General features: G+C 41.9%; 1 protein-coding gene across 2 annotated transcripts in view; it reads right to left on the bottom strand.

The window, feature by feature from the left end:
• The window catches only part of kitlga (kit ligand a), a 46,620-nt gene extending 27,378 nt beyond the window's left edge, over positions 1-19,242 (bottom strand). For both annotated transcript variants that reach the window (XR_013963985.1, XM_080762437.1), the window contains exon 1: positions 18,986-19,242. Coding sequence is in view for 1 of the 2 variants with exons in the window: in XM_080762437.1 (XP_080618563.1) it covers positions 18,986-19,000 (15 nt within the window). In the remaining variant the exon portion in view is untranslated. The remainder of the gene's footprint in view (positions 1-18,985) is intronic.
• Between the last annotated feature and the right edge of the window lie 4,335 nt (positions 19,243-23,577).

Genomic DNA, 23,577 nt, shown 5'->3' with positions numbered 1-23,577 from the left:
GACACACAGCAAGTCGGCAACATAAGTTCAGATGAAGGTGGCCAACCCCTCTCTCTCGTCACTGCACTCAACTGGATTCTTTCCCTCGTTACTTTCGTCGTTAAATGTGTGTACAGTAGCATGTTTTCAGTAATCAGTGGGGGTTGAACTTTAACAGTATTCAAACAAAACAATTCTACGCTCAAACAGGTTTTTGAGTTGTCTGGCACAAACATGAATGGCATGCAGCCAACAATTTCATGTAAACTAAACGCAGACATACAACCTTGTTTAAAGGTAGCGCCAAGTATAAGCAAAGGTGACTGATTATGATGGTGACACCATCTGAGAGTGTAGAGATGGAACCAAATGGACATTAATGGGTCCATTACAGGTTCAAACTCTCAAAAAATGATTCCATGTGTACACTCTCAGTGTTACAACCCGTACGTAAAGGGTACATTTGGATCCCAGGTGGTCCCCTGACCAGACATTGAGAAACAGTGTTTTAGCAAATCACTATCCTTAACTGCTCCCAATGAGCAGGTTTTCCTCTGCCATCACTTTGGTTAAATGTGTTATACAAATGCACCATTTACCATTATTAGCCTCTAATATTGGCATTAGAGAAGGCCTATAAAGTCTGTAACCTTTTCCACAAAATCCTGAGCTGCCTATCTAGCTGCCCATTTTTCTTCATATTTTTCACGTCTAATTGTTTTGTACCTTATCATCAGGCATGTAGTGCAAGTACTGCATGCATGAGCTTTGTGCCATTGCAGAGTTTATGAACTGTATCAAACCAAATCAAAATCATGTCATCGCATCCTGAGCTAACGCGAACAGATCTACACTATAATCACATCCTCCCCACATCCGTGGATTTAACAGGAGATCTGGACTGACAAAACCTGTGCACATGTGCTCTCCATGGTGGAAAACTGAAAAGCCCTCTCATCCGTCACGGAGGTTGTATTATGGCTCTCAAATGTCTGCAGAGCCTGCTCTCTGTCACGATGTTGACAATGATTGCTCCTGTCTCGTTTTGTTTGAGCCAGGCCGGGCCACCATTAGTCTAATCGGCCCCTCCAGATGCCCAGTCTTGTCGGCCCTCTAGATTTAGAACCACATAATCTTGTAAAAGAGCAACAGGAGACATTGCACAACATTTTGTAGATCACAGTACCCATTTGTCAGAAGGGTCAAAAGTACTTTTCTTTTCTCCCTTAATCTCTTGACTTTAAAAGACAATACTGGTGTCAGTAGGTAGACTATACTTAAGTACATTTTTGGAGTATTCGTTTTTTTGCAAGCTGCTAACTTTCACCCCTCTACATTTCACTTTTGACTCCACTACCTTTCGGAGAAGTAGCGTACAAACATTATGAATTTACCATATTTCAAATATAGTGAAAATAGCCGATCTACAGAATTCCTGAAAATGTACTTCACAATTTGTATCTTTGAATACTTGAGTATTTACTGTGTATACTTTGTCCAACACACTGCTGGTGGTCTGGCATGTGGACCTTATTGACGACGACTCGACCATTTCCCAAGCATACTTTGGCTTGTTTGGTCTTTGAGGAAGCCAATGCTTTCCATTCAGTTCAGTATGCTATGAAAATCTATTGAATTACAGACTTGATTACTTTACTAAATTTAAACAAACATAAAACAATTGCAACCTCTAACAATGAAGCAATTAACGGCAAAAATGGTCTATCTGTAGCCTATGATACAGTGATGAATATTGCCAAACCTGTAAGATGAGATTGATGTGTTTATACCAGTAGGCCTATACGGCCCTTTAAATAATTGCTTTGACTGTCCCAAGAAACGTTTCCAGTGTGGCTTTCACACCACACAATCTGGTTAATGGCACATGTGTTGGTTTTAATTTTTTCCAGTTATGGTTGGTGTTTTACTTTTCTGTTGTGTCCTAACCCTCTTCACATCGTAACAGTTAAGACGTAGGCCCTACAGTGCTTGTAGGCAAAGTATAGTGCCTTTTTCATATTTCGATATGAAAGTGTACCAGCAGAATATGTAACATTTTGTTACAATTAGGCATAGTTATCTTGCATACTATAACAATGTTATGTATGTATAGGCAATGTTTTTCCTTTTTTTTTTTAAGATATTTTTTATTTTATTATGTCAAACTCAAGGCCCGGGGGCCAAATCAGGCCCGTGAATGAATTATCTTTGGCCCGCGGGATGATATTTAATTAGTATTAGAACTGGCCCTCTGGTATACTGCACGGACCACCATAATACTACAAGTCCTGCTTTGTGAGGATCATAGAACAGGAAACTGAGCTTAATAATAATGCATTTTCAGTTTTAAATGCATTTACTTTTTTGCTATTTGCCTGGGACTTCCTCCTGACCGCGGTGCCCGTGTGTTGAAACACAGTCCGGCCCTTGACTTCTACCAATTTCTTTATTTTGGCCCACGTACCGTGTATTTGAGTTTGACATCCCTGATAGTATAGTGGAGAGAGAGATGGGAAGTTTCAAGTGACACGCAGCAAGTCATCAGCGCCTTAACCACAAGACCACCGGCGGTGCCCCATGCAATGTGTTCTGAGCTTATAGACGGAACATGTCATAATAGGCAATCATTTGGCAAAAATATGTAAACATTCTGCAAAAATAATCGACATGCAGTCACAATGCACAGCAACGTGATACGTTTGAGCTTGCAGATCAGCTATTTTTGGAGATTTTTGATAGTAGTACAGTAATAATAAATAATAATAATATATAAGATTTATATAGCGCTTTTCTAGGTACCCAAAGTCGCTTTACAGAAAGAGTACAGACATATTTATTAGAAAACTATTTAAAAAGGTTTAAAAAGTTAAAAACTAGAAATCAAAATCAAAAGTAACTATAAACCCAGAAATCAACCACTACATCTTGGTGGTGTCTGTTCATCATTCCTGTAGATTCTGCTTCCAAGGCACAAAACCAGGCGGCAAGCATTCGGTTTTTAAATTGAAGCCAGGCATCAATTTAAAACGTTCTATGAAGTGACAGTTCATATGAATAGCCCATGATTTCCTCCCTGATCTGGCTGCAGAAGCAAAAACTCTCCATTCAAGCGAATTAGTTTTTGGCCTTTGGACTTTACACTTGATTTTATTACCTTAATAAATGTCATAAATACTAGTTTTTGCTTTCAGTCGCCCATTTAAAGTCTTCTTTTAATTCCATGATATGTGTTTAGTAAATTATGGTTCCATTAATTATTTAATTTGTGATAAAATGTACAGTATGTTTCTGGGGAAGATCCGCCCTCACTGCGGTTGCAGCCTCTTCATAATTTTATTGTAATAATTTAGTCCCCACTCCTATAAGTACGTGAAATTCGTCCTGCATTTTCCCTTCCTGTAAGCTTGATAGTGGGCTCGATAAGGACCCGGCTCGATAAGGTGTTCGTTATCAATAAAAATTAACGAGCTCCATCCCTACGATCACAGGATGTGATAGATTTGTAGGCCTACAGCTTAGAAAGCGACCCGTGCCCACTTTATACATGTACAAATCAAATTAGCATCTGAAAACATTCTGTCTGCCGCCTTCTGCTCAGGTACACTTACAGTATAGAGAGCCAAAATTGAACTGAATAGAGGATTGAGAAGCACTTGCAAGTGTTTTAAAACTGAGCTTGGTCTAATCCCAAATGGCCTTTGATTTGATTTGTTTGATTTCCCTCGATACGAGGTGCATGCAAAGCACAGTGGAAGCAAATAGGTAAAATAATGTATTTCAGTTCAGCAACGTGATAAGCTACTGTGTCAGTCAGTCTTTACAGGGCGGCTCGTGGTCACACTGAGAATACAGTACATGTACACAGTGACAGTGGAAAGAACTAATAAGGAAGTTGTGTAAGTATATATACACAGCAGAGAGTCCCAGAGTCAACAAACTACCACAACTTGTCAGATTATTTACTTGTTTCATAGATTCTTAAAATAATCACGGGAGAATGTGTCTATAAACAAGTACATAAAAACAACAAAGCTACTGTGAGGCACTGACAAGTGAAGTGCAACTCTCTATGGTTACAACTCTCAGCTATAATTTTCCGTGAATGTGACAAAAGTGTGTGGTGCTAATCGTAGGGCGCATACGTTGGTTAGACAACATGCGTTAATAATCACTTCTGGCTCCTGACATGTGTGGCCGGCTAAGACACATGCGTGGCAGCCTGGCAGGTTAAGACTCACCAGTGGCTCCCGACATGCGTGGCTGGCTAAGACACATAATGTGGGTGGCTAAAACTCACGTGTGGCTTCCACGTGTGGTTAGGGTTTGGGGTAGCGTGTCAGACTGTCAGACAGTGTCTACTATACACACATGCTGATTCAAGATTCAAGAGACAGTATTAGTCACATGAATATGTACAAAGCAAATGAATGAACAGTGAAATGTTGGTGTGGCTGTGCAACAAGTAAGGTCCAAAATAATAAAGTATACTGTAAGTCGATAACGTTGTAATACAAGGTATTTGTAGTATTGAGTTATACACTAAGTGCGTGTAAAAACCTAAGTGTGCAAAGAAAGACAGACACAGACGTCGGTGTAGTGAATGACCATAGACTAATTGCACCTTCCCTGGGTCACTGAGTCAGAGGGGGGGGGGGGGGGGGCAATAATATTTGAAGTTAATAGAGATGCATACTGTATGTGAAGTTGTGAACAACTCTGTTTAACCCATTCTGACCTGAGATCAGATTCATACGAGGTTTCCACGGGACACAAACTGGTCTGATTAACCCATTCTGACCTGAGATCAGATTCTAAAAATGTCAGTCGTTCTTCGAATTTTTCAAAAATAGCAGACCTACAAGCTCGTAGCGCGCCACTCGGTGGCGCGATATGAGCTTGTAGATCTGCTATTTTTCAATAGCTAAAGCATAACATGGTGCCGACACCAAAATGGGTGCCCGGTCAGAATGGGTTAAAGAGAGTGAGTACAGGGGTAAGCGGAGTAATGCAGCTTTAACGATTCAGTGGTCATTCTGAGCCTAAAATCCACAGTATTTTTTTCTGGGCCGTAAATAAGTGATTATAATCAAATATCAGCTGAAAAGCCATCCAATGCCAATGAGCTGTGACATAAGAGCTCAACACACAATCTACAATCTGTCACTCACAATCCTGGATGATCTCGTCGTGACATCACTATGACATCATCAGGGATGATAGTAAAATCCACGTATTGTGGAAAGCCCCCATATATTGTGCCCAGGTTTCACTATGACGTCATCAGAGATGATAGTAAATCAGGGATCATATCACAGTAAATGCGACCGACCTGCTGTCGCAATTAAGCCCATGTGGCCCATCATCCCCACACTGCCCCCGCTGCCACCCTTAGATCTTTCTCCATATATGGAAATGACCTGTTCTGACGTTCCATATGATGATCTGACCACATCACACCCGAAGGGGCCGAATTAGAAACAGAAAATATTTTGGAGGGCCAACTTAATTATGCATAATATAATTTTCATTTCTATATAAAAAGCAGGAAATGGCCATTTATGATGATGTACAATAAGAGCGCCCCCTTTACATGGGTGTGATTTTTTTTACTTTCTACTTGCATGCTTGAGACGTTTCCTTTCCCAGTTGAAAACTATGTTATTGTTATAGTTACAAGTCATGTAAATACTAGCCTTTCATTTTAACAATGAGAACATTAGTGGTAGCTGTTTTAATAGTTGTTCTTCCATACGGAGCCACTTTCACCACCCACATGGCGCACTGCTTACTATCAGCGTGAGAGGAGTGTTGAGTCACTCACAACCATTAAACAACAACGTTCTGAAAACACAATAACAAGCCAACCAGTGATGATATTGTTGGGACTTGGCAGCCTGGCAGTCATTAATGTGTGCACGTTCTGCCAGATTTACTTTGTGGTACAACGGTGTCGACTCGTGTGCCGAAAACAGACGATCCACAAGCTCACGGCGCATCGCCCAACCGTTCTGAACTTCAGAAGCATGCCACATTTGGGGTGCAACACCGCCATACGACACATCATCTTAAGACATCTTAAGTTAACTTTATTGGTGAGGTGGGTTAGAGCGGGTTAAATAAAGCATAATGGGATTTAACTTGTCCTCCTGCGAGGAAGTTTGGTAATCATGCCCTACCGATTAAATCTAAGCTAAAGCTGATATGAAATGTGAGTTTTAATCATATGCCATCATATGCAAGTGCTTTTGGAGAGAAATGAGACAGCTAGACTCCATGCAGTCACTTTCAGTAGTAGAAGCCTGCAGAGGGGAGCTGTATGTGTCTGTGACTGTGCCCAGGTGATGGTCGTTGATGCTCATTAATACATCAAGGAAGGCAATTATGTTTCTGCACTGTCAAATAGATCTACATCTATCCTAAGATAAAGCTTTTTTTTTTTACATGTTAACTCAACCTAGGTTCTAAACAAGAGAAAGCATGTTTACAGTTGTTGCACAGAAATCTTATAAGTTTACATGAAAAGTAATGCTACTTTTGCAATGTAGTTAAATAGAAATTGTGAAGAAAAAAAAAGCCCGGGGGAAGATATATATTTTTTTTAAACGCTAATTTGTCTGGAAAATCATTTTGTGTTTAAAATATCGTGAAAAATCATATCGTGAACCTCATATCGTGATACGTATCGTGAGTTGAGTGTATCGTTACATGCTTAGTGTGTGTGTGTGTGTGTGTGTGTGTGTGTGTGTGTGTGTGTGTGTGTGTGTGTGTGTGTGTGTGTGTGTGTGTGTGTGTGTGTGTGTGTGTGTGTGTGTGTGTGCGTGCGTGCGTGCGTGCGTGCGCTTGTTCAATGCAGCTGTCTGTAGCTGTATCGCTGCACGGCGACAACATGCACTGTCCTATCTATGCCCTTCAGACCAGTGTTTCGCACTGCATTTAAGAACCACACACTGAATGCACAACTGAAGCTTGCTGCAGATCAACCTCACATGGGCGTCAAAGGGATGCAGTGCAGACTGCAGACCCATGGACAAGGCTTGAGCACTATACCTAATCAAATACAAATTCACTTTAGAAAACTATACGGCATATGTTTGGAAAACAATGTCCATTGCATTTGATTACACTAACTGAGGAGTGACCGTAATTAAGGGATTCGCTTCTTTAGCATACTGGCGTGTATCAGAATTTTAGACACAGACCGGCACGTGCACGCACGCACTCACACAAACTGTAGTGTTATATGTTAAATATTCCATCCTCGTTGCAGTTGTGCAACCACTTTACAAGTTCCACTTGACAAATACATCAGATACTATACTATACTGTGTAATAGTTAGTACTCGACTAATACATCATCTACTTGAAAGCTATTCAATGATTTCCTGATTGTATAAACTGTCCCAACGATGGTGAAATGATGCCAAAACATAAAGTGGAAAACGGTAACCATGGGCACCTGCAAGATTTGATTATCTCCGCCAGGCTGAAGGCTGGGCACAGGGATGTTTTCACCTGTCTGTCTGTCTGTCTGTCTGTCTGTCTGTCTGTCTGTCTGTCTGTCTGTCTGTCTGTCTGTCTGTCTGTCTGTCTGTCTGTCTGTCGTCCAAAATAAGTGGGAGAGATATGTGGCTCTGCGTCTGGCTGACTATAACTTGTTAAATAGTTTTTAATATTTTTTTCATGCCATATATCATGTTCCCAAACCTTTTTTCAGGGGACCCATTCCTTTAAGACGACCCTATTCCCAATATTGTCTTTACTTCCTAATTAATTTAAATCCTAATTCACCGTTTGTATGTGGTTGTAAAAGGCATAAGTAGCATAACGCTTGCTTTACTTAGCAGAGGATATACTTATCCAGAACCAGCTGGACTGGCCACTTGACACACCGCAAAAACAATATTGTCTTTTGGGACAAAAATTGCTCCCCATATTAACTAATCTAATCTAAAACATGAATAAATATTGAAAATTCTTCAAATGCAATGTGCCAACCACAATGCCTTTCATTGAGTCAACACATTATCTTTTGTCCTGCTCCCGGTGGAAAAACACCACCGGTGGAAATCCATGGTTCATCTATTGAACAAGTTCCATCTTACAAATATCTGGCGGTGATGATAGACGCCACCTTATCATGGTCATCTCATACATTGACTACTATTTGTAAGAGGATACAGCAGTGTACAGTATGTACCCAATGATCTTTGAACAACGTCTGTTGTTCAAACTGTCATGTTGTACTTACTGTACACGGCCTGGTTTAACAGCATATCAATGGTATATAAGAACAAACTGTACAGCCAAATTAAGATCTGCGCTAAAATTGTTGGTAGGCCAGTTGAGGTCGTGTTACGTTCCTTTAAAGAGGCCCAGACCAAGAGCATGCTCGGACTGGCGAAGAGCATCTCTTCTCCTCTGACCCCTTACATGTTTTTGTAATGTATTGTCTATGTACATTATCATAATGGAAAGGATGGGCCTGATGACCTGCAGCACAGTGAAAACAGCAATGGCTGAATGGCAATATACTACCTATTTTACCTAAATGAGACGTAGCTTGCAAGTCAGTTCAGGCAGACACACTCGAGGGGGTTCATGCCATGCTCAAAGGCGCATACTATACTCAAGGGGTTAACATGCTGCATTACTTGTGGGCGTATAAGTGTGTCCCACATGTCATTCGCCAATGCGGCAGTCAGCTGACTAATTGGGCAGGCTACTTAAGCTCACTAGACTGCATGGTTGTATGTGATGTTTGCTCCCAGCACCACACCAGCACCACCCCAGCACCACCGGTGGGCTCTGCTATTTATGCTCCCCATGGGGGGGGGGTTATTGTATATGAACTATTTTTGTCAATAAAACTTTATTTCAACCAATCTAAATTGTATGCTAATTCACATGCACACTCTCAACATTTTGCAGTGTGGTGCTGGAAGTAAATCACTTTAGATTAAAAATAAAACTTTCACAAAACAATACTCTTATCTGCTTTATTAATCAACATTTCAGACATAGGTTAGGGACCTTCATTAAGACGATGATGAAGGTCCTCTTGTGACTGAAACGTTGATTGTGACAGCAGAGAAAGGTATGTGTGGGACTATGCATTTTTATGTGAATGCTGAGTATTACAGTTTGTTACAACATAATTAGCTAGCACAACTGCAGGTGGTCTTCCCTTCTCTTCAATTGAATAGATCCTGTGGTTGGCTAGCATAGCTACATGCAGTATTGCATGAAACTCAAATGGGAAATAACTTGCATTCCCAAATGTGTACTCTATTATCCACTATCTAACAGTAAACACTTCGGTGCTCGTGCAGGGGACCGGGTTTCGAATCCCGGGGACATGAAAGTTGCAGACTTTAAAATCAATGTATTTTCCATCGCTGTGAGTCCATTCATTTGCATGTAATTTTATGACTTTGCTGACATGACCTCACAACAGAAAAGTAAAACTGTAGTGTAGATGAAGATAAAGCACTGTAATAAGAAAGGTGTCCTATAGCTGGTATATAAACCAGTGTGTACATACAGGCACTGCCATGTTCTCAACGCGCAGGAAATCCCAGCAGGACAACCATTCCCATTCATTCCAACGGTTCCTCATTGACAGTTAGTGTTGATCAAATGCCATTTGAAGGTTTGCTCATTTTTCAGCCTGCATGAGTGCATACTGTATGTGCCGTCACCAGTGTACTACTCTGTCTGTCTTGAGTTCAACGGCTTTAAGTTTACAAATGCTGTTTTCTCTAGGCTATAATTGGAGGCTTGGCTATAGGTTACTGGCCTTATGTGATGAACAAATTATCACCCAGCATTCATCATTGGCTCTCGTAAATCCATGGTGGAGCATCAGGCCAAGACAGCATGCTTGCCCGTGGTTGGATAACGGGAGGCAACAATCATGAATGCCTGAGTGATAATATGCAACAGCGCACACACACACACACACACACACACACACACACACACACACACACACACACACACACACACACACACACACACAGATCCATGCACATGTGCTTGGCGTAGCTCAGCCGTAAAGCAAGCAAAAGAGCACTAATCAAAGGATTCCTCATGCACAAGCAAAGCAAGCAAACAAACACTTGTGTGCAGTCTGTGCACACGCACGCTACATGCACACTCACTCACTCACTCACTCACAGACACACTCACGCATGCACGACGCACACGTACGCATGCACGCATGCACACACACACACACACACACACACACACACACACACACACTTGTCAAAGGCCTCCCACTTAATGGTGCACTATAGACTTGCAGCCAACAGCAGAATAACTACACATACAGTACACACAATTAGCTGCAAATGCTAGTGTAATTTATGCTCTGCCGAGTGTTGAAAATAGCTGATCTACAAGCTCACAATGCTTGTAGATCAGCAGGTTTGTCATGCTGACACCATCGTATGACATGGTAAATCAGGCTTAAGAGTAAGACACACTAAACATTCACAAATAGTAGCAGGCTGGTTTGTTTCTTGTGACATCTTCAAAAACGCTTAGACGATTCCTTGAGTTTTCAGTAGGATTTTTGTCACGCATGACTAAGCCCTTTGACATGAAGTGTAAATTCAATTAACTACGACAGTTCACATTTCACACCTTCTGTTGTACATTCTAACCCAGGAAGGGTAAAAGTCTTTGGCAGGCTGCCAAAGACTTTTACCCTTCCCTGTCTTTATTTACCTGTAGTCCTGTACTATAGTCTCAACTTTATTTTATCTTATTGAGCGGTGCACAACGCTCCTTTAAACAGCTATGTGTGTCCCCCTGTGGGTGTAAGCAGACCTAAGATTCCATGCACGGTCAAAAGAAGCTGTCTGCCGGGGTCTATTCCGGGTTTTTAGACAGCTGGAAATGAAGCTCCACCCACGCGGCAGAATGCCGCTGGGGCAAGCTGGTTTTCCGGGAATCTGGCCGACGCGGCAATCTGCCACGTGGGTGGAGTTTAATTTCCATCCACTAAAAACCCGGAAGAGACCCCGGCAGACATGCAGCTTCTTTTGGCCGCACAGTTTGGCTGTATGTCTGTCTAGAGTACGACCTATTGACCCCTGCAGCTGCCAGGCAATTCACACTAAGCACTAAGCAGTCAGCTAATTGGGGCCGCATTGGGGTCAACACACAAACGCACGCACGCACGCACTGCACCACTCAGTTCACACAGGTGTGATTTTTTTTATTACATCCATTATTATTTTAGTATTATTTCCTCATTGTCATATTGAAATTGTCATTGTTAGCACAGTGTGCGGACACTGCGGAGCATAGCGTTGCTTGTACCGGTATATATCTTGTAGTCTTCCTCTTGTGACCAAACTCAGCTTATTGACCATCTAAGGACTTTCCTTAACCCATGCACCCACTAGTCAAAACAGCAGCTGAAGCAGCGCTCAAAGGCTGTTCTACCAGTCTAACGGTGACAAAAGTCAATTCAATATTACCGTATTGAAATGCGCTATTGGAAATCCAGGCAATCGGTTCACAATAAGACAATCATGTTCATGTTTGCATCACAAGCTTGTGTAAGGAAAGTAACATAACTCCAGTCTATAGAGATAGATGTATGGCTAGCATTAATTGCCTCGCAGCAAGAAGGTCCTGGATTCAATTTCAAACAACGGGGGGGCCGAAAAAATAAATCAACCAGGTGCTCAGTGGAGGTACAAAAGTCTTTTTTTTAAAGGTACGGTTGGTGCTCGAAGGATCAATGAGAACAAGAAAGAGGGGTGATCTGAGCACTACAAAAAAAGTTAAAAGGAGGAGAGAGCAGACATAACTGCCTAAATGGCTAAATATCCATGCCTCTGCTTTAGATATCCCTTCTGCTTTAGATATCCCCACTCCCGAGTCCCCACGAACCCTCACAGTACATTTGCACATAATGTCAAATTTGTCTTCTGCATTTTTCCCACCCGAACTATTGGGAGCAGTTAGGGGTTAACCCATTTAGACCTGAGCTCGATTCTAAATCATGAGTTTTCTGAAAACCCTTATGTTTCTATGTCAGTGGTTCTGAAACTATTTAATGTCAAGGACCCCTAGATTTTTTTCATTTTTGTTTTAAGATGGGTTTTTTTTTTTGCTTTTTCTGCCTTCATTGATAGGTTGAAAGTAGACTGACAGGAAATGGGGAGAGAGATGGGGGGGGGGGAGACACGTGGCAAGGGCCGTCGAGATCAGGAGTCGAACCCGCGGCACACCGTCAGGCTGGCTTAGCAGCCTAGGTGCCCAGACGGTTGAGCTATAGGGGTTCTCAACCTTTTTGGCTGGGGACCCCCGGAAATGTTTTGGCCATGTATCGCGACCCTCGCCCCGCCCCCCCTCCCCACCCCAATACAAAATGACTGCAAAAATAACCTTAATAAATAGAGAAGAATATATCAAAAATGTATACTGAAACCAGATATAATCATTAAGGAAATGTATGCATGTACTTGTGTATTGTGTACTATGTAAACTCTTCATTTCCCTTTTCCAGCCATTAGTTGCAAAGAAAAAATAAATTGGGGACCCCCCCCCCCCCCCCCCAATATAATTTGGCGACCCCCCGAGGGGTCGTGAACCACGGGTTGAGAACCCCTGAGCTAACTGTCCGCCGACCCCCATCTCAAAATATGTTGTTCCAGGGACCCCCCAGAAGCAAAGATTTGAGTTTAAAACGTTCGCTCTGAAACAATATATATTCAAAGATTAGCGCCACATTTTCACGATAAATAAGCAGACCTACAAGCTCGTAGCGCAGCACTCGGTGCCGCGCTATGATTTTGTAGATCTGCTATTTTTCAATAGCTGACATAATGCTTAAAACACCAAAAGGGGTTCCCGTCCTGAATGGGTAAGTGCCTTGCTCAGGGACACACAGACCAGGCCTGGGAGGCAAACCGGGAACCTTCTGTTTCCCAGCTGGCATCTCTACCCATTCAACTATGGCCACACAGTACTTCTCTCAGGTCCGTTTGGGCTGTGTGTCTGTGTCCGTTCAGTTGGTGTTGGTCTTCAGTACTGTAGGCTTAATGACTCTGAATAATCTCTTGTCAAGTATTATGTGACAAGAGATCAACAAACCAAGCGGTGAACGGCTACACTATTCTATCAGTCAGCACCTAATCTAATCAACTTTACCACTGTTTCTAATTTAAAGCACCAAGCTGTCTAGACCCTGTTAATACAAATTAATATTCATAAGACAGCATTACAATTTACCACTCTTGTTACCATGTAGGGATTAGTCGGATGACATATCCCCACCTTCGGATACCCCATGACCCCTAGGGGTACTTGAGGGAGTTCCAGGGGGTACCTAGCTCAATTAGAGATAGAACCAAATGGACCCTCATGGGTCTGTAACTCAGAGAGTGTACAAATCCAGGTCCTAATGGGTCCATTTGGTTCCATTTGTCAGAGTTAAATTAACATTGGTTTTACAATATAAATTGGGGTACCAGAGATAGAAATGCCATTAAATCGTAGCATATAATGCGTGTGAAACTGGGGATCCATGAAATGTTTCTGAATCACTGCTAGAGCCGTAGAATTCCTCTCCTATCGGGGTCACTGGCATATGTTTTCAAATGGGGGGGGGGGGGGGGGGGGGGGGGGCGGTGTCCGTGGCCTAATAAATGTTGATTTGGGGGTCCTTGACATGAAAAGGTTTCGGAACCACTGCCCTATGATACCCCTGAAGGCAGCAGAAATTCAGAAACGATTCCATTCAGTGTTTACAAAATGCACTGCCGGCGAATCTTCACAATAATGTGAATGAATGATTCTGGTCACATAAACTGTTGACTGGACCCGGATTAAAACAATGGTCCTGGCTCATAATGATACAACTTTAATTATACTCTTTTACTTATATTGCACCTTTCAAAACAAGTTTGCAACATGAATTGCAAAGTGCTTTACAGTTAAAACTGTAATTCAGAACTTTTTTTTTAATTAATAAATTTATATTTTAACAACTACTACATCCAGCTGGTTGGAGGTGGCCTTCCTTTGAGAAATGTAGACGCTAGTGTAGCATAGGACACCTACTGGCTGACAAGTAGTACTGCCTAAAGCTAAACAAACCAGAAAGAAAAAAAACTCAATATAAAGTCACAAGGACACTTGAGTGGCACGAGGGGGCTCTGTTTCGGCTTGGCCCAGAACAGGGAATAACCACAGAGTTGCCACATTTAGCCTGCATGGAGAAAATTATGCCATTTATCCCTCCTGCCAACCGACTGCATGGGCCGTGTCCAGCTTGCGTGCCTACAAAATAGGTTTATTGAATCACTCATTTTCTCATTAGATTTGGGTTTCTTTTGATGTGATTGTTTACTCCTTTTTATTATTCATGAACTCCTTCAGCTGACAAGGCTATATAGTACAGTAGTACATTTCCCAATGCATGTATTAAAATCATTCTGACCAGAAGTATAGTATATAAAAGAAAGCATATCCCCATCGTCCATAAAGATTTTATGACCAGAGGGGATATCAAATCCAACCCTGCTTCCAATCCTTGGAACCCTTAACCTTTCTACAGTGGGGAATCACTACCTATACGTACAGTACATCCTCTGTTGTGAAACTGTTCTCACTACGACACCTAGAGTAAGAATGTCACAGTCACAAACCAGTGTGACGTGAACTTGTAAACACACAATTCCCTATAACACCCTGTGGTAAATGCATGCTTCAAAAGACGGTCAGACACATCACCACATCCATGTACTGTAACACCAACGTGCAGCAGGGCAAATATACAGTACAACAACTGACACTGTCTAACATGACAGTGATGGATTGTCCTCAATTTGCGAAAGCGAAATGAACGAGTCCCAGTGGGACGTTATACAATAGTGCCGGTTTGCGAACTAATGACTAATGGCTAATGAGTCACACAGATACTAAGATGCTGCGGATTGATCGCCAACAAAATGTGCATGCCTCATGAATATGGTGGAAATCTCTGCACGCTGCAAACTGATCTCTTTAGTCACGCCTAGATTTATTATTATCACAAGTATCGTGGTGACATTTTGAACAACCCTGATCAGACACGAATGACCAAGACACACGGCACCTTTATTTGAGCCGTGCAGACAGGGTCACCAGACAGGTCACATGACTGGACTAACCGATCCACATTATCAGATATTACCCAAATACAAACCTTGTTACTCTAATTCACGTACTGTACAGTATATAAACCATACACTGTGTGTTCAATATATAGAACACTTGCAGTGTATGCAAGATTTACCCTATGTATTGTATTATTATACATAAATGTGAAAAAGACTAAATAGTAGACAGAGAGAACATACACATAGACTCAAAGAATTCACTGCCTTTCACTCTCAAGAGGCATCCTGTGAGATTTAGAGGGTGTGGAATTGGCGGCCATAAATCTGCTGTAAATCTGTTCAGGTTCACAGGTTGAATAATTATGTGATGGGGGAAATCATTAACATGTCATAGTTTTGTTGATGAGATCAAACCTTGCCTGTCTCGTTACTCCATTTGAATGCAAAGCAAAGCCATCGAAGGAACCTTGATTTAGAGGTATGTTCAACTTTGGTAAACCGCATGGCTGGCCATTATATGAGTGAGTCCAAATAGTGTTGATCGACATCCTTATGTTTCTGTGATTTAGGAACCAAAAATGAAATGATTCCATTGGTAAATGGTAAATGGAATCACTATTCCATTCACCACATGGAATAGTATGGTGCAGCAGTAAACTTTCATAATGCTATAACATAATTAATACAACCACTTCTCCCCAAATTATATACAGTACCAGAACCTATTTCTATTTACAATATTGTCAGAATCTGCATCTTTTTTTTTCCTAAAACAGTTTCATTATTCAATGAGGGAGAGAGAGAGAGAGAGAGAGAGAGAGAGGGCAATACATACATTAGAATGGAAGAGATTCAGAGTTAAGGTCCCTGAACACTGGACGCGTTTTGGGATTTTTAGCAGTGTTCTTTTCCGTCGGTTTTCCGAAAAACGCATCCAGGTGTGCAACCACCTTTATGGTCAGGCTTTGCAGCCATAGCTGGTTTCATCATAATCACCTTTGCACTTGCTGAATGGTGTGAAAGAATGTGAACCCCCTGGCATGGCCTGCATGCTACTGTAGTGAAAATCTGTGGATTCACGTACTGTATTTCATTTCATGACTTCTTCTCTGCTCTGTCATTATCGCATCCATGCATTCCAGAGGGCCAGTGATTCTCAAAGTGGGGTTTCCCCCCACAAACCCCCCCACGGGACTACCTTTTTCGCACAGCCTGGTAGTCGACGCGCACTGATGGGACGCTTGTTAGGGCGGTATAACCTCACAAAAACTATGCCAAACCCTAAACCTAACCTCAGTAAAACTATGCCTAAACCTAACCCTATAACCCTAACCCTAACCTGTAAAACAAGGACCCCCTCAGCGACCATCGACTCCCAGGCTCTACAAAAAAAGACTCTCCCTGGCCAGAGACTCTCGCCTCTGGCCAGCGCTCCTTAGCGCAGGCTTAAGCATCAGTAAGCTACAGTGCTGACTATTTAATAATCATGATGGGTTCAATAGATCAGTGGTTCCCCCAGAACATCCTTGGAGCTCGCTTGGTAATGTATGGTTGGCCCTTGGGTGTTTTAATAATTTCTAATTTGAAAAAGGTTTGGACACCCCTGACCTATAGTACCAAACAGACATACGTGGAGCAGTGGAGCAGACATACGTGAACGGCTCCACTGCAGGCGCACGTCTCCACAGCAGTGGCTCCCAAACGTGTTTTCGTGTCAAGGACCCCCAAATCAACATTTATTAAGCCACGGACCCCCCATTTGAAAACATATGCCAGTGACCCCGATAAGGGAGAATTTTAGCACTGATTCCGAAACATATTAATTTCATGGACCCCCAGTTTCACACGCATTACGCTACGGATCCATGATTTTATGGCATTTCCAACTCTGGTACCCCAATTCATATTGTAAAATCACTGTAAAGTTAACTCTGAGAGTGTACAAATGGTACCGCCTGGAACTCCCTCAACCTCAAGTACCCCTAGGGGTCCCCGGACCCCACTTTGGGAACCCATGTTCGACTGGACCCAGACCCTGCACTCACACAGTCACACAGGCTCACAGACCGGCTAGATAGCTTTCACTTGTGTGTCCTCATTACTAGGTTTGTGTGATTCATTCACATCATTGCTTCAGTCCAGCATGGGTTGTACAGTATGTCACAACGCATGCTTCGGGATAATTCTTTTCTTATTTTCTTTTCTTAAGAGTTCTGCTTCCTTGAAGCAATTTGGCAATGTTCACACATTTTGTTGTAATGTATTTCATAAGAAATACAGAACTAGATAGTAGGCATTTATGATCTAATACTATAATAATGCCAATTAAGTTACAGTATGTGTATGGTTGGTCATTCATTCACCATACTGTAACTTAATTGGCAGATCATAAATGCCTATACTATATTTTTCTGTATTTCTTATGAAATACATTACAAAAAAAAAGTGTGAACATTGCCAAATTGCTTCAAGGAAGCAGAATTCTTATCATATTTTATGAGGCAGCTCAATACCAGTTTGATAAGAAAAGAATTACCCGAAGCATGCTTCCTTGAAGCAATCTTGGCAATGTTAACACTTTCTATTTAAACACATGCATTTTAAGAAATACAGATTAGATAGCCTATAGCCTACAGTAGCACATGTGATAGATGTATGTATTCCAATCTCAATCTGATTGCTCAGTTGCGAATCAAGGGAGCAGAAAATCAGATACAGTATGAATCGAAAAAACCCTTAAAAGGTAAACCGAACCATATACATAACGAGCATTTGCAGTAAATCCAATTATAATAGCTGTGTGGCACTGAAACGGCCACCGTTCCCTCTGAAGATCAAAGGCTTAGCCTATTCTTCTAAACACACAGGCGCGCGCGCGCGCGCGCACACACACACACACACACACACACACACACACACGTACACACACACACACACACACACACACACACACACACACACTTCCCGTACCTTGGCCCCACCAACGAAAAATAAAAAACAAACGAACAAATCATGATTTGTTTATAGGCTATATTATTATTATAATTATTATTATATATATATTTTTTTACCCTTATTATTATTGAATAAACAAGATTTCAAGTAGGCTTTTGATATTGAAAACATGTAGATAACCTGTGCAAAGTGATACGCTTTTAAGCAACCTTGGAATAGCTGTTAAAAGTATAGGCTATAATATATGAATGTATCAATTTATTTATTTTACGAGAATGCTTGACTGATCAAATAATAGCCTGACGCGTAAACGTAGCCTATACATAAAGAGCCTTATATCGTCACGATAATCTGATTGACGATTAACTTTTACCAAATTGCACTAACACGCGTCGAAAGCTTGGCTCCCCAAATCTTGCAGAGTGAACTGTAGCCATAGGCGCGATCTTATCTCACCAAAACCGGTACCTTGTCCCAAAGCAACCTGCATAATATGATGTATGTATTGTAATGTATAGTCTAGGCTTGGGCTGGGCTGGGCGGCGTACATCATTAACATCATTAAACATGGTTTCTAAAGAAGGCAATTACGTGCAACAATTATCTAAAGTGAATAGGTTTCTACGCTACTTGCAGCCAGACTGGCGCCGTTGATGAGCGTATCGATTAGTGAGCCCGAGTGGACGTGGATCATGGATGCTTTACAGATATTATTTGTTAAATGACAGTAAGAAGCAGATATTTATATACTTATTTAGGCGAAAATATAGGCTATAAAATAGCTTTTAGTTTTCTACTTTACGGTATATTTATAATGTTGATTGACTCATATAGTTGGCTATGTGGAATATCTCGATCGCCAGTGCAAACTGCAAACTGAAGAAAAAACCCCAAAAACCCCCAAAACAATAACAAAACATGTCACTTACTTTTGACTTCTTCATATGGAACGCGAGGAGTAATCCAATGTACGCGAAAGCCTATTTTATCTTACTTCTACGGTGAGGAAAGGGGTTCTCATCATCCAGCGTGCACATATCCAAATGCCTATACGTTCACGGTATCCAAGCAGGGAAAAAAAAATTAAACCATATTGAAAACCCGTACAACTGTATAGGCTACTGATGTCCACGACAACATGGAGCTTTCTCGGGTATAGATCCAGACACAACCGTCCACGGCTGACAGACAGACCATGCCGAGCGCACTGAGCCAACTGTCAGGGTGGAGACTGGAGACTGTGTGTGCGCGCGTGTGTGTCGTGAGAGAGAGAGAGAGAGAGAGAGAGAGAGAGAGAGCTGCGGGGGAAAGTCGGAGTTCTATAAGCACAGGACCAACCTTTATAACACTAGAAGTGCCGCCCTCAGAAGTGCACCGACTGCACGGTCTGCCTGCTGTCTGCAGCACGGACAGCGGGGGTTGACAGCTGGCTTGTCTGCAATCTGCATACATTATTAGATACACGAAGAGACGACTCAAAAAGCGGCCAAGTAAAGCCTATAAAAGGTGTCCAGCTATTTTGCAGCGTTTGCCATTTTTTAGCAAAAATGTATGCATGCGTATGTTGTGAAAGCATGGATGTTAGTATTGCCATGTGAAGTATAGGCCTACTCCCTACAGGTGAATTGACAGGCCTATATCTACATGTTAAGTTGCAGTCTCTTTATCAGCAAAGGAAAAAAATAACAAAAGTTGGGTTAGGTATTTAGCAGTTTGATATAGGCCTACCTGCATAGCACAATTCCCATTCCTCATATAGTGTTAATTTACTGTGTGTGAGAGGGAGGATGACTGATTTAAGCCTGAGTCAAACTAGACCAGGTGTGACTGCTTAAATCAGTCATCCTCCCTCTCACACAGTGGCACTCAGGATTTTGAAAATCAGTTCAAGATTTAAGAATAACCAGAGATGTTTGCCAGTTGCACTGTCATCCCGCTCAGTATAGCATCTTAATTTATCACATGGTGATAGCCTAAACCTATAAAGCATGCAGCTATAGGCTATAGCATAAAGCAGCACCAGGAATGCCAGCAGTGAGCAGTGAATTTCTCCTGCTTTTGCTCATTTCATCTATGTTGTAATCTGATCGCCCATGGCTGTGTACTTGTACGTAAGAGCACAGTGTAGGCTACTTGATAATGTATTGTGTACTGACTGAACTGTAGCATACTTTATAGTTAGCTACTGGAGACATCTCAGACAGCAAGGTCAGCTTGCTGCAGCATTATGTCTCGTCACGTGAACCTTTAGCGTGATATTGTCTCGTGTCGCGTTATTGTTCTCCCGGGCCCGTCGACCGCCGCCGTCGTACCAAGGTATACTTCAACCATCAACCGGATTGTAACACACTATACAGCTTTACAGCCGGCACACACTACCTGTCTGTCAAACCAGATGAGGGTTCAGTACTTAAAGTTTACAACAATCTACACCTCCTTTATGTGTCTGCAGTCAGTCGAAGGTCACGATGACCACAATCCAGGGAACAAAGTTGCTATCTGGATTCAACTCGCATGCTCCTCGACACTGTCAAACATAACATGTAACAAATCACTTTTCCCGGTAGCTTTCACTAAGAACATCATTGCTAGGTCTTACTTTACAGCTTCAAAACATGCTTTTACAGAAGGCTTTTACAAAGAACACTGTAACCACCAATTTGCGCTATAGGGCTGCACGATACACGGAAAACAATTCATATTGCGGTATTTATGCCAAATATTGCGATATCGATACGATATTTCATATTCTATATTTTATGTGTTGCAAGTAACACACACACACGCACACGCACACACACACACACACACACACACACACACACACACACACACACACACACACACACACACACACACACACACACAGCATGAATGAAACATACAGTAACAGCTAACATTCCAAGCGAACTCATGTCTACTTTATGCCAGTGTCTAAAATAAAGTCTAGTCTAAGTCTAAGAAAACTGCTAGTGTGAAGAGGCGTGAAACAAATTCTATCAGTTCTTGTGCCAAAATGTACAGAGTACGTAACGTAGGTTTCAGTTTAAAGAAATGTCAAATAAATCATTGTGAACTATAGCTGGCTGGCATGTACATGTTCTGCATCATTCAATGAGCCCCACACTATGCCACTGTAATAACAATAATAATAATAATAATAATAATAATAATAATGGTTTATATTTATAACGCATATAGTGCTACAGCAAATGAATGAAAACAGAAGAAACAACACACCATTAAAAACATCTAATAGAACGGAAACATTTAAAACATAAGGACAAGGCTACGAAAATGCTTTGGTAAAAAAGTTTTTAGTCCTCTCTTGAAACTTGTTCCACAGTTCGGGGGCGACCGAGCAGAAGGTACGCGGTAACCACCGGCCTACTTGAGAACGATGCAACTTGGGAACCTAATAATACCCGTTGTCAACTTGTCATAGCGCACCCGTTTTATCTGTCGGTGTCCCTTTTGTGCCCATACTGTATTATGGAGATCTCTGTATCTGTCTGTCTGCCTGTGCCTGAAGAGTGCAAACTGACTGTGAAAAGTGGACTAGTTAAGCAATCAATTGGCTGAGGCAGAGGCAGAAAATTGCACAGGGGAGGGGAGATGGGCTAATTAGCTCCACTGGCAGAGCCTGACCTGCAGAGCCTTTTGTGGGCTTTCTGGACAACAGTGTGTCCCACCGACTCGAGGCCAGGCCCTGCACTTCCTGTGGTGGTTTGAACGTGCGTGTCGAATTTGAAGTCGGTGGGGCAAACGGTTCTCGAGTTACGTGCATTACAACCGTACACACACACACGCACGCACGCACGCTGCAGACAGAGACGTGGCGCATTTATAGTGGGATGGGTTTTAGCTTTAGTTGAACTGAGTCTTTTAGGAGCCGCTTGATGCCAATTACCACGTCACTAATGATGGATTTCTTCACCGGTGAACAGACTTCACCCTACGGGAGACCACAAACTGGTTTTTACGGTCGGTTTACGTACAGTAGCTTTTGTGAGGCTGCATCCATATGTGAGCTTACAGCTGTCATCACTTACTCATCTGGTGCTCATCAGCAAAGAGTGAGCATTAGCCACACAGCAGTAGTATATAGGCCTATAACTGCATGGGTGGGTACCTGCATGCAAGTATCATTTCAAAAGGCAAGTTTATTATAGAATTATAAGGCATGAAAAGGCATTTAAAGAGAAATAAAGAATGGAAGGAATAAAATAGAGGTGGTGGTGGTGGTGGTGGGGCAATTAGCTACAGTACATAATGTGTATAACTTTACCCTCAGTCTTGGATTGTGGGGGAAGCTATGGATCCTCCTACGATCGTGTGTGTGTGTGTGTGTGTGTGTGTGTGTGTGTGTGTGTGTGTGTGTGTGTGTGTGTGTGTGTGTGTGTGTGTGTGTGTGTGTGTGTGTGTGTGTGTGTGTGTGTGTGCGTGCGTGCCAATCAGCAATGATTGCCTGAGGGAATTATCTTATCGGAGCTTACAGCTCTTGGTCCTGGAACAAGTTTTAGACAGTGGTTTGAGTTGTGTTATTAACTGAAAGCACATATTATGTCAAAGTCATTGTTAAGCCTCATTGTTGATTTCCCCACAGCTCTCTGAAGTTTGGCAAGACTTTGGCACATCATCACTTTGGCTACAATATTTGGGCTTAATACTAGCTCAAGGAACTAAAACAAAAGGCTGTGTAAACTAAGATAAATTTGTCAGTAACTAAAAAGAGAAGGAGAACAGTGTTTTAACCCCCCCCCCCAAAAAAATAATAATAATATATATATTTCAACGCAAAAGCAGCTGCGTAATGTATTTAAAGGTTTTTGTTCTGCCTGCTGAGGAATAGCCCACCACCACAGGCATAATGCATTCAGATTAACATTCTATGATGCATTTATAGACAGATACATGCAGTAGATTTGGAGGTGTTTTTGTGTCTGCTGCATAGGGAAATCCAAGGGTGGCGCCCACCCAGTGCAGCCAGCAGGCTTGTGAAGAATGTGTGGCATGCATATCACCTGTTTCTAATTGGGATGATTATGTGAGCCAGTCAATCAGGCCCATTATCAGGCTCTAATATCTCACAGACAGTGTGTATACAGTGTATTTTGTGTTCGTCTGGGCAGATGGTTTCATGGTAGTCTCCCGTAACCAGACGATCAGAGATCTTTTCCGCAGACTGTATACGTCTGGGGAACATTTTCTTTTCTTTTCACTGAGCCCATTCTAATGAATTGTTGCGCAGACAATCCTATTTACAATGACAACATGTCTGAGAATTGAATGGTGAAGTTGTATCGTTTTCCACCAGTAGGGAACCACTGCTGATCATCAAATTATTGGTTTAGGAATATGACAAAAAACTAAAATAAATATCCACGGGGTGAGTAATCGATAGAAAAAGTCATTTTTGGAGTGAACTATCCCTTGAAGCACTTAAAGGTCTATTCTGGAGGGCAGGGAACATTTGACAAAAAAAATAGCATATCTCCAAGCTCACACTGCACGACACAGT

This window comes from Protomyctophum bolini (genome assembly GCF_963924005.1).
Source record: "Protomyctophum bolini genome assembly, chromosome: 4".
Taxonomy (NCBI): Eukaryota; Metazoa; Chordata; class Actinopteri; order Myctophiformes; family Myctophidae; genus Protomyctophum; species Protomyctophum bolini.
This window is presented reverse-complemented; position numbering and strand designations above follow the sequence as displayed.